The sequence below is a fragment of the Trichomycterus rosablanca genome, chromosome 14 (assembly GCF_030014385.1).
Source record: "Trichomycterus rosablanca isolate fTriRos1 chromosome 14, fTriRos1.hap1, whole genome shotgun sequence".
NCBI classification, from domain to species: domain Eukaryota; kingdom Metazoa; phylum Chordata; class Actinopteri; order Siluriformes; family Trichomycteridae; genus Trichomycterus; species Trichomycterus rosablanca.
The window spans coordinates 6787875-6800603 of record NC_086001.1 but is presented as its reverse complement, the minus strand read 5'-3'; the positions used below and the strand labels follow the sequence as shown (position 1 = coordinate 6800603).

The following is a 12729-nucleotide window of genomic DNA, read 5'->3' as shown; positions in this document are numbered from 1 at the left end:
TAACCTGATAGAGACTCTAACAGACTCAACACAACCCAGTGTAAATATAAGATCTGATTCAGTTTCTAAAATCAGTTTAGATTTGTAAAACTTGAATCTGAAATTTTTTAGCCACAACTTAAATTCTAACGCAGCAAATATTGCTAAATGCACCAAAAAGAAGGACAGATTTTGTCATCATTGGATAAATAACTAGTAAAATTCTGGTGTGACCATGTCCTATCTGTACACTTCCACTATTTATTTTTCTATAAAGCACTTCCACTTTTTTTATTTTTTTTTATTTTTAGGAATCTATGTATTGTACTGTAACCTGGTAAAAACAAGCAAACAAAAACAATCAGCACAAAAAACATTTTTATTACATGTTAGTCATATTTGCATTAGGTTTTGCAAGCAGGTTTTGTAAACTAATGGAACAACCTCAACTCTGCTCAGGTGGCGCAGCGGTAAAAACACACGCTGGAACAAGAGCTGGGATCTAAAATACATCGTATCGAGTCTCAGCTCTGCCTACCGGCTAAGGATGAGTGGCCACATGAACAACGATTGGCCTGTTGTACAGATATGGGCGGGACTAAGCCGGATGGGGTCTCTCTCTCATGACTGGTGCAATTACGACCTCTGTTGGCTGCACAGAGATGAGAAAAGAGTGCTCTCAGGGTGTGTCTCTCCGTACACAGTGCTGAGCTGCACTGCACTGGTCAAAGTGTAGGTGATAAGATGCATACAGCATGCTGCCCACGTGTCGGAGAGGGCGTGGGTTAGCTTCGTTCTCCTCAATCAGAGCAGGGATCGGCATTGGTGGAGAGGAAGCATGATGCAATCGGGCAATTGGATGCACTAAACAGGGAGAAAAAGGGGAGAAAATGCATAAAATATATATATAAAGAATGACTTTTACAGCTTGAAGCGTGAGTTGGTCATTGGGTCTTGAAATCCAAGCAAATATGTTTTTTTAAAGAGGATATAACAAAATGCATTATTCCTTTACATATAATAAGCCAAGTCACCCAACAAAGAGAGTTTTCTGCATTTTTTGGCACAGGTAGTAGTTGTTTGGAGTAGTTTGGAGTAGTTTATCAGATTTAAGTTGGGTTCTGAATGCTATTGCAAAATATCATGACTTTGGAGAGAACACTGAAGAAATGGGCTTAATTTGTTTTGTTGAGTTATAAGACCGTGCGCTCTAGTTAAAAACGGTTATTGACATAATTTAGCATCAGTAAGAATCACAGTGGCGATGACATAATTGGTATTACTATAACTTAATGGTCTTCCTAGAGGGAAAACCTCATTACTGCTTGACTATGCCAATCATCTGTTTGTTATTATTAGTGCTCCTTTTGCTGAAACCCTTAATGTGAAGACTTGTTTCCATGACAATGTTTAGCCATTTAACAATATTAAAATTAAACTACAATAAAGTTGTGATGTGTTTAAATTCACTTGTGTTTGTCTTCATGTGCAGCAAATTAAATAGTTCTAATAGATTATTTAAAATACCTGCAGCTAAAGCCATTACTTCCCTGATTTTAAAGACATTATTATTATTATTACTTAGTAATTAAGCAGTGCTTTAGTACAGATCTGCTATAAGAGAACTGGTAGACAACTGCTGTTCAGTGGGCTTTCATAAATGACCTTAGTTTTACCTCAAGGGATGATTCCATCCAGATGTGCTGAAGATGTTGTGCCTGCCAGAGGTGGGTCACACGTCAGTAGGGCAATTTTGGGCTTCATTTCCAAGCAAAAGTCAAAGTCAGACTGAAGCATTTTAGCAAGAGACAAATCAGTATTAGACTGGTTTAATATTTTGATACTATCAAAATGAGCAAACATCTTCGAAAAAATCTTATATGTGCCTTACGTTTAATCAAGGAGCTTAAAAATTGGGGATCAATTAAGTAATCAATCAATCAATCAAAAACACTCCTGAAGGTGGCGCAGCGGTAAAATACGTTAGCACACCAGAGCTGGGTTTTGTAATCCATCGTATCGAATCTCAGCTCTGCCACCTGGCTTGGCTGGGCGGCTGCATGAACAACGATTGGCTGTTGTTCATAGGGTTAGGGGCAAGCCGAATCATAGGTTCTCATAACCAGTGCAAAAACACAGGGCCTGCACAGGGCTGAGGGATAATGCTGATCAGGGTGTGGCTCTCCGTGTACAGTGCTGATCGGTATATATGAACTCAACTCGTGCAGGTAAAAAATGCAGTCTGTACTGAGCACGTGTTGGAGGGGCTGTGTGTCAGTTGAGAAGCATCCTCAGTCAGCGATGGAGGGTTGAATCAGTGGAGGATGCAATCGGAGTAATTGGACACGACTAGATTAGGGGAGAAAATTCACTCCTTGATATTAGTGCATTTAGACATGTTAGCCATACTACTTGTGGTTAACAGCTTACAGCCATTTAGATTTCAAGTTCAAGACAAATATTTCCAGTGAAACTGTGACCACAGTTTTGGGATCTATTCAACTTTTATTTGGACTTTTATTAGCCAGAGCTTTTTTGTGATTATCCAATCCGAGTGCCTGACCTTGACCTCACTAATGCTATTAATAATACTAATGGCTGAATGAAAGTAAATCCCTGTATCATGGTCCAAAAGCTAGAAACCTTTCCAGAAGAATTGAGGCTGGTAGCAGCAAAGCAACACCAACTTATAAATACTGTGAATGGACTGAAACAGACAACATGGGCGCTTAATACTTTGATATAACCTTTATTTTCTATCAGACGCACACACGCACACACACCGTGTTGTATAGTGGTTGTCTACAATACACAGACACATGCCGTCAGATATAATCATATATAATTATTATTAATGACATCACAGTGAACACAGTAGCAGGACAGTCAACACAAATGCATGGATTAGGCATTTTTTGTGCAAGGAAGCATAAAGTGAAACGATCCAAATAAAATAAAATAAAATAAATAAATAAAATAGATACATTTTTATGTATTAATAAATTTCACCTATTTAAACACTATTGACGTTTGACATTTACCGGACGCTTTTATCCAAAGCGACTTACACTATACAGTCTGAGCAATTGAGGGTTAAGGGCCTTGCTCAAGGACCCAACAGTGGTAACCTGGCAGTGGTGGGGATTGAACCAGCGACTTTCTGCTTACTAGTCCAGTACCTTAACCGCTAGGCTACAACTGCCCAACACTACTGATCTCTCATCAGTGAAAGATCAAACTTTATTATAATAGGTTCATTATGATCATTATAGCATTTGCTACATCAGGTAAATCAACAGTAAATGATATAAAGGACTTGTCTTGTTCCAACACTGTATAAACACGTTCTCCAGTCCACTTCCCACCGCCTCGCTTACAAGCTTAGATACAAACAGCAGCTATAAAGTTCTTACAGCGTTTTAAATGTTAGCATGCTACAGAAATAGAAGTTGTTTCATTCCTCTTTCACTTTTTCCATCTCAGATCATTCTTTTTCCTCTCTCTTATGCTTTTTCTTAGATTGATTGACTTCCTCTCTCATTCCAGCCCTTCCTTTTTATGATTTCCATCCTGTCGACTTCATTTCCCCTGCTTTCAATTCTCCTATTTGCTTAACCGTTCTCATTAGCTTTTTTAATTCTTTGTTTCACTACCCACTCCACTACAAATTTCTCTTTCACTTTCCATCCTCCACCTCATTTCCTTTTTTCTTATTCAATTTCCATTCTTTTTTTTAATATATATTTTGTTTATGCATTTTCTCCCCTTTTTTCTCCCTTTTTTTTAGCACGTCCAATTGCCCCATTACGTCATGCTTTCTCTCCACCAATGCCGATCCCTGCTCTGATTGAGGAGAACGACGCTAACCCATGCCCCCTCCGACAAGTGGCCAGCATGCTGTATGCATCTTATCACCTACACTTTGACGAGTGCAATGCAGCTCAGCGTTGTGTACGGAGGGACACACCATAAGAGCACTCTTTTCTCATCTCTGTGCAGGTGCCATCAATCAGCCAGCAGAGGTCGTAATTGCACCAGTCATGAGAGAGAGACCCTATCCGACTTAGTCCCGCCCATCTGAACAACAGGCCAATCGTTGTTCATGTGGCCGCTCAGCCTCAGCCGGCAAGGCAGAGCTGAGATTCGATACGAGCTCTGGTTCCAGCGTGTAGTTTTACCGCTGCGCCACCTGAGCAGCCTTCAATTTCCATTCTTAATTTTGTTAAGCTATACTTCCTCTTGTTTCCATGCTTCTTGTTTTCCCTCAATCTGCTATGCTATGCCTCCTCTTGTCAGTTTTATCACACACTTTCTTCTCACGTCCTTTTCCATTTCAGATTTTACAGCTGTAAACACGAGAAAGAAACCCCTTCATAATTCAAAAGTTAGCATGCTAGCTAGTTAGCAATACAATCTAATACTTCTTGTAGCGTAGGTGCTTAACCATGTGATGTAGATGATATATACTTCCAAGCAGAGAAAGGGAAGAAGTGAACAAGAGAGTCTTAAACAATGCTGAAATGCAGCACATAAATAAATTACAATAAATAAATAACTTTAATACTTCTAAGTTACAGATGATACGTTTAGACTACGACTCACAGACGAGCGAGTGAGACACGAAAAAAGACAAACGAGTGAACGTCCATACTGCACTCTGTTATTAATATAGGACTGATGCTAATCATGCTTATGCTAATTCTGCATACTGTGGTTAATGTGCACTACAGATTAAAATCCAGTTTGTATACAAATCAGTGATGAGCAGAGACGCTAACACAAGCAGCTAGTTTATCACACGTAATGAATTATGATTAGCACACAGTGACCTTATGGTGGTGTAAATCCTGGACTGATGAATAACATGATTGATAAGTGATTAGTGATTAACACACACGATTAATGAGGACTGTCGTCCCTAAAAATGCCGGGCTGATCCTGCCTGACATCATTATACTGTTCAACTAGCTGCAATCATCCAAGTGGCTAGCTAAGGATAGCTAGCTTGCATAATCTTGCTAACAAATAAGCTAGCCAGCACCACAGGTACTATAATACCTTAGTGTAACCCTAGTCAGCTTATTAAATGTAATGACTTTTAGCGTCAAGCTATGTCTTTATGCAGTAATATTGAATAGAGCATTTTATGGCATCATTTGCTAATTAGCCGCTAATTCTTCTGAATTCGGCTGTTCCTGTTAGGTCGCCACAGTGGATCATTCGTCTCCATCTTGCCCTGCCTTGAGCATCCTGCTCTGTCACCCAAACCACCTGCACCTTCACCTCCTACCTCATTATATCCGTACACCTCATCTTTGACCTCCTGTTTTCCTCCTATCTGGTGGCTCCATGCTCAGCATCCTTTTCTCGATGTAACTCTCATCTCTCCTCTGCACATGCTCAAACCATCTCAATCTGTCCTCCCTAACTTTGTCTCTAAAACACCTACCTGTGCTGTCACTCAGTATCCACTATTAATTATTATTATTATTCCTGGAACATTTTCTATTTAAATGTCTATATGTAGCCACATAGTTTGCTAGTAACAAAATATAGTAAAATTATATAGCTATTATATTAATAGCTATACTATATAGGATATAGTATAGCTATTGGGCTAGCTTTATACAAAGGGACACTGGTGAAATGAAACATAAATAGCTAAACAGCTAGTTAGCCTTGTCGTGCACTTCTATCACTCTATAATACACAGTATTAAATAAGGTAATAAATATATGTCTGTGTAGAATGTACACTAAACAAATATAGCTGGTTAGAAAATACAGCCGTACAATCAATAGAGTAAAAAGAAAAAAGCTAGCTTAAATTATGTTTAGCTAGCATCAAAAGTAAGGTGCTGAATATAACTAGCTAGCAAATAGTGCCATAAAATGTAGTACTGATTGTGGTTAGTTGGTTGACATTACACTAGAAGACTAGCACTGCAGTAGCTTAGCTTAGCGTAGTTAAGATAATCATTTTAGTGCTCTCGTATTATCTTCCTTTTTTTTTTTAGATAAATAATATAAACACAGTGAGTCTCTTTGGTCACAACAAGAAGCACGACCAAACGATAAACAGGAAGACATGTGACAGGAAGTAATAAAGGAGAAAGAGGTGGATTTTAGGATTGCTTAAGCATTCTGGTAAATGCATCTGAATCAAGCAGCAGACATGATGCGGTAGGTCATCGTTATGGTGATTCCACTGGTCATCGTCACAGCAGCATTTGCTACGTCCACATGGGAATGTGCACTATAGATTTAGTGTTCCTCTTCCTCAACCTGAAAGAGAGCAGGGAAGGTGGGGTTAACAAAATGCTAAAGCTAATGGTATGAAAGTTTAGCTTGATGCATATACGTATGGTAGAATACATGAGGATATTGCTAATGCTTAACTTTATGGCTTAATTTTATTTTAAAACTAAAAGTAGGGCAAACCAAATACATTTTAATGCTAGGTATCAAAGAGGTGATGCTAATGCTAGTGGTAAGAGGAAATAGCATGGCGCTATAAGACTGATCTATTAGTTATATAGCACAAACAACAGTGATGTAAAGCAAGCAAAAAAAAAAGTGTCGCTGAGAAAAATAATAACTTTAACGTTCAAACAAAGGCTTTACGTTACATCCTGTAAACCACAGTAGGACCAGATTACCACCATTTTCTTGAATTAAATACACCGATCAGCCATAACATTAAAACCACCTCTTTGTTTCTACACTCACTGTCCATTTTATCAGCTCCACTTACCACATAAGAGCACTTTGTAGCTCTACAATTACTAACAAAGCATTTCTCTGCATGCTTTGTTAGCCCCCTTTCATGCTGTTCTTCAATGGTCAGGACTCTCCCAGGACCACTACAGAGCAGGTATTATTTAGGTGGTGGTTGATTCTCAGCACTGCAGTGACACCGACATGGTGGTGGTGTGATAGTGTGTGTTGTGCTGGAATGGATCAGACACAGCAGCGCTGCTGGAGTTTTTAAATACCGTGTCCACTCACTGTCCACTCTATTATTCACTCCTACCTAGTTGGTCCACCTTGTAGATGTAAAGTCAGAGACGATCGCTCATCTATTGCTGCTGTTTGAGTTGGTCATCTTCTAGACCTTCATCAGTGGTCACAGGATGCTGCCCATGAAGCGCTGTTGGCTGGATATTTTTAGTTGGTGGACTATTCTCAGTCCAGCAGGGACAGTGAGGTGTTTAAAAACTCCAGGAGCATTGCTGTGTCTTATCCACTCATACCAGCACAACACACACTAACACACCACCACCATGTCAGTGTCACTGCAGTGCTGAGAATGATCCACCACCTAAATAATATCTGCTCTTTGGTGGTCCTGTGGGGGTCCTGACCATTGATGAACAGCATTAAAGGGGGCTTTTAAAGCATGCAGAAAAACAGATGGACTACAGTCAGTAATTGTAGAACTACAAAGTGCTTCTATATGGTAAGTGGAGCTGATAAAATGGTTGTGTTGCCTGGGTGGCGGTAAAAATCATGAAAATATGGGTCGCTGGAAAAAAAGGTCGCTTAAAACACCCTGCTGTAAGGGAAAGCAGCGAAATCTTACCTCTGTGATGGCATGGTGAGCAAAGTCCAGGTGAGTTTCTTCATGCTGTTCCTCTACTCTTTCTGACATCACTACAGTCTCACTGACCTCTCGAATCTCATGATGCTCAGAGAACGTCACCTGTACACCATAATCCAATTAGTATGAAGAACTTCATCTAATCCGAATAAAGAGCATTATCTCTACATCATTATTTAATAAAACAAGAAATATTTATAATTCTACCCTGGAAACACCCCTACTTTACCCCTGGAAGCATATGCACCATAATCTCTAAACTGTTATCTAATTATTGTAAAATGCATTATCTGAATATCATCATCCAATCAGAATAAAGAACATGTCAAATCAAGATTAAACACAGGTACATCTATCAATCACACACTTCGGTCTCGTCTCCTTCACTCTTCACCACTGTTCTCTTCACTGTTGTAATGTGGGCGTGTCCATCTGTGGCACCATCAGCTGACAGGCACCTTCTCATTACCTGTACAGGTAACACAAACCTGTTTAGACACACACTACTTCACACTTAAAATGTCAGTATTAGAGTTGTCATGCGTGCAGTTAAAAACCACTGCTTTTCACCTGCCAGAGATCTAAATCTTCATTAGAAATTATGATTGACTCCAGCTAGTGACTTTTTGATATATAATTAGGGCTCTTTAAGCATAAAGTAAGATTTTGGGTTTTCTGTTTAATGTTAAAAGAAGAACACTGTTTATGTACTTGAGTTGTGCATACTAACAAACTATGTGCAGTCAAACTATCCCTAGTTATTTGGGCATCAGACATACAAATTATTAAAAATAAAAAAAATTAATGGAAAATTTGAAGGTCATACCAGAAAGAGAAATTACATTATAGAACTCTTTATACAACTTGTGAATTAATAGGTTACAAAAAGAAATTATTGAAATCTTCCTTACAGATTTCACTTCTACTAAATTATTCCAATTAGTTTTTTGTGTTTCCTGTGTTTACAAATTATTATTTTAAAAGGCCATGAAAACCAGTTGCAATCGGGGGTCATGTTTGGGGTCAGCATAACTGGTCAGTACATACCTTAGTGATGACCATATTTCCCTGTTCATCCGTGTACTGCTCCCTCTTAAATTCTGTAGCTGCATCATTACCTCCATCAGCCTGTTAGCAAACACAAATATGAAATATCTGTATGTATATACTCATATAAAATATATGAAGCATCCCTGCTTTAGCATAGTAAGGTTAGGGATATTATAAAGAAAATAGTGCATATCATGTAGAAGTTGCCTTTTTACAATAAACCATGTAAACAAATGTAACATTCTCAAACCTGGTCTTATATCAGCAAAAAGGTCAAGTTCTACCAAATATGGTGTTTAAGTAGATAAAATAAACTCTTCAGGAAAAAACATCGACTCTTTATATTAAAACAAACAGGAAAACAAAGGTTCATTCAGTCATTATGCAGCCATTACAAATAATCAGAATATTCAGATACGCCAAACTACACAGGTGCAGTTATCTGTTTAATGGAAATCCTGCTAACTATAAGCCCCTGACAGTCGTATCCACAAAGGTTTTTTGAAAAGCAGCTTTTACCCCTGATCTTTTAAAAAATGTATAGCCACACCAACACTTTGTGGACTAGATTGTGGACTCTCTCAACCGGTGTTCCTCAGGGCTCTGTACTTGGCCCACTTCTTTTCTCTATCTACACCCGCTCTCTGGGTAAGGTCATAGCCTCCCATGGCTTCTCCTACCACTCCTATGCAGATGACACTCAGCTCGTTCTGTCATTTCCTCCTTCAGACACACAAGTCTCAGCTCGCATCTCAGCATGTCTGCGAGATATCTCACAATGGATGTCAGCTCATCATCTAAATCAATCTAGATCAATCTCCAACCCAGGACCTAGTCATCTCTCTTGACGACTCCCAGATCAGACCATCTGATAAGGTAAGAAGCCTTGGTGTCATCCTGGGTAACCAGCTGACCTTCTCTCCTTATATAGCCAACATGACAAGATCGTGCCGGTTCCTCTTGTACAACATCAGGAAGATTCGACCATTTCTCTCCAGGGAAGCTACCCAGATTCTGGTCCAATCACTTGTAATCTCACGGTTGGACTACTGCAACTCCCTCTTGGCAGGAGCTCCCATGTCCACTACTAAACCCTTGCAGCTCATTCAAAATGCAGCTGCTCGCCTGGTTTTTAACCAGCCCAAACACTGCCACATCAACCCACTGCTACGTTCTCTTCACTGGCTTCCTGTAGCTGCACGCATTCAGTTTAAAACACTGATGCTCGCCTACAAAGCCAGAAAGGGACCAGCCCCAAGCCACCTTCGTGGTCTAATCAAACCCCGCTCTGTACCACGCAACCTCCGAGCCACTAGTCTCGCTCGACTTGAGCCTCCACCCAGGACTAAAGGAAGACAAGCATCAAGGCTGTTCTCTGTTCTAGCACCCAAGTGGTGGAATGAACTTCCTCTGTCTGTCCGAACATCTGAGTCTCTTGCTGTCTTTAAAAAACTATTAAAAACCCACCTTTTTACTAAGCACTTAAGTTGACTTGTACTTATTTACTAACATTTTTTTCCATTTCCAAAAAAATAAAAAAAAATAAAAATAAATTAACACTTTGGTTCTAACAGGTTTCAGCAGATTTGTGTTCTTCGACTGTTGTTTACTAAAACTTGAGAAATGAAATGTTTACTATGGAAGCACTTCTGTAAGTCGCTCTGGATTCTGCTAAATGCAGAAAATGTAAATGTAGATTGAGTTTGCAGGCCCCTTACTCATCTTTATAACATCCTACTCTTCTTGTACCAATTGACCATACCTATTAATTATAACAATTATTTCCAAATAAAATTGACCCAGACAGCAAACTGTAACCATAACATACAGATTAACCGTCCCTTATTCAAAGCAGTTTGTTTGTTTATTAAAATTTTAACGTCATGTTTTACACTTTGGTATACAAGATTCATCAGTTTACAAGGTTATATTGAACACAGTTCTCTCCAATTAACCTCACTTGTGGAGAACATGTATAAGGGAAGAACATGCAAACTCCACAAGAAAGGACCCGGACCGCCCCGCCTGGGGATCGAACCCAGGACCTTCTTGCTGTGAGGCAACAGCGCTACTCACTTAGCCACTGTGCCGCCCAATCAAAGCAGTAGTGTATTAAGGAAGGTTGTCCAAAACAAAAGAATATCATGAAATTACCCAATTATTAATTATTAAAAAATTACCAGAACATTTTTTCATAAATCATTGATGAGTCACTTACTAGCACTTAATCTCGACCCTACTCGTTATTTCATTCCCATGAAATCATCCTTTATCCCTACCAAACTTGGACTTACCCATAAGATCACCTTCCACCTCAAATCATTCCTACCTTACCCTAGAATGATCCTTACATTTACTCTCAAGTCATTCCCAACTTACATTCCTCTAACATCTGCCCTGGACATGACATGACTTGGACTGGACTAAAAAAAGTGGAAGTGGACATGAATAGGGAACAGAAGGAGAGCAGTGAAACCTTGGTTTGGGAATACATGCACCATACAGGGCATTCATGCAATTAAGTTATTAATAACCATTCATGAACTCAAGATTGATCAATTAATGTCTCATTATAGTATCTTCTAACTGGTTATTTTAATAAATAATTGATAACATTATTGTTAAGCACATACAAAACCAGAACATGCAGCAATGCCAGATGAGGAGCCATAAAATCAGTAATGCCAGTGGTTATGGAGTTATGAATATGACATTGTTTGACATTTATTTAAAGTTTAGTTTTTAAAAAAGCCTGCATTTTTGGTAAGTATGCCAAAACGAAGATGCCAAACTAGCGGGAATCCACTGGTGATTAATCAAATAAAGAAAAAAATCAAAATCCTTGTGCCACGAGGAGCAGGAGAAGAAGATATAAGTAGTATCAGTACAGGTGGAGTTTGTGGCAAAGGATCAAGGCAAAGGATCATGCTCTGAACTCTTACCCTCCTCAGAACACCACCACTGTTACCTTACTGAGAAGGACATTGTTTAGGAAATGTAAAACATTAAAGGTTAAATATTTTTCCTCCTCTTTACCTCTTCTGATTCTTCCAAAACATCCTGGAGAACCGGTGCTTCCATATGGTTCTCAATCTGGTCACCATCTGGTTCTGTTTCTGAATAATATATCTCTTCAGGAAGCTGGACGCCACTCTGGATTTCATCAGGCTGGTCACTTGCAAAGTCTTGCATGCTGATGTAGGGCTCACCAGCTTCCTCATTAAACATTTGCTCTTCTGGTATGGAGTGTTGTTCTGTGGTTGTTTTATCACTGCTTGGTCCTGACTCAGGATGTTGACCAGTCAGAGAACCTTCTGTAGAAACAAGTTTTTGAAGCAATGCCAGAGCTTCATCAGTGCTCAGTGTTGGTACTGTAGTTTGGTCAGACTCAGAAAAGCTCCGAGCAATTAATTCCATCTCTGTGTTTTCACATGTCGACTCTGAGGGAATCGATTCTGACAGTACTCTCTTAGAATTTCTGGACCGTGCTACTGGAGCAACACTGGTGACGAGCTGGCATGACGTTGATTCTTCGGTTTGTTCAGTGCCAGATGGTTCTGGTGCTAAAAAGATCTCCCCAAACTCAAAGTGCAAAGTGTCTCTGACTGTGTCTGGTGTTTGTGGAGAGACGTCTGAGTAAATTGATGGTGAACCGTCTACTTGAAGTGTGGAATCTTTTAGAATGGAGGCGTCTGGCATGGTGTCCTCAAACTGCATTTCAGAATCATCTGTGCAAATGATATTGACTTCTTGTGCAGAAAAACTTTGGTCATCACATAGTTCCTTTGACAGATGTCTCTCTTCTGTGGAATGCAGAGGTTCTTCATGAGAGGCAGCTTTCTGAACAAGCTCAGCTTCAAAAGGTTCATCTGGAGAATTAGTTTCCTCCATTATAAATGTTTGCAGAGGTTCTTCAGGGGATGCAGCTTCCTGTAGTAGTTGAGAATCCAAATGTTCTTCAAGACATGCAGCTTCCAGCATTTCCTCTATCAATACACCTTCCTCCTCCGAATGAAGTTGCAGATGTTTTTCAGGAGATGCAGGTTCTTCTACAGGTGAAGATTCAATAGGTTGTTCAGTAGATGAAGGTTCCTCCTCCAG

The 12729-nt window shown here is 39.5% G+C and overlaps 1 protein-coding gene across 1 annotated transcript in view; it reads right to left on the bottom strand.

The window, feature by feature from the left end:
- Nucleotides 1–5836: 5836 nt before the first annotated feature.
- ank2a (ankyrin 2a, neuronal) overlaps nt 5837–12729 on the bottom strand; it is a 64866-nt gene continuing 57973 nt past the window's right edge. The window contains exons 42-45 of the mRNA XM_063008480.1: nt 8626–8706; nt 7946–8047; nt 7561–7680; nt 5837–6263 (exon numbers count right to left, since the gene is read on the bottom strand). Of these exons, the coding sequence (XP_062864550.1) occupies nt 6243–6263; nt 7561–7680; nt 7946–8047; nt 8626–8706 (324 nt within the window). The 3' untranslated portion in view covers nt 5837–6242. The remainder of the gene's footprint in view (nt 6264–7560; nt 7681–7945; nt 8048–8625; nt 8707–12729) is intronic.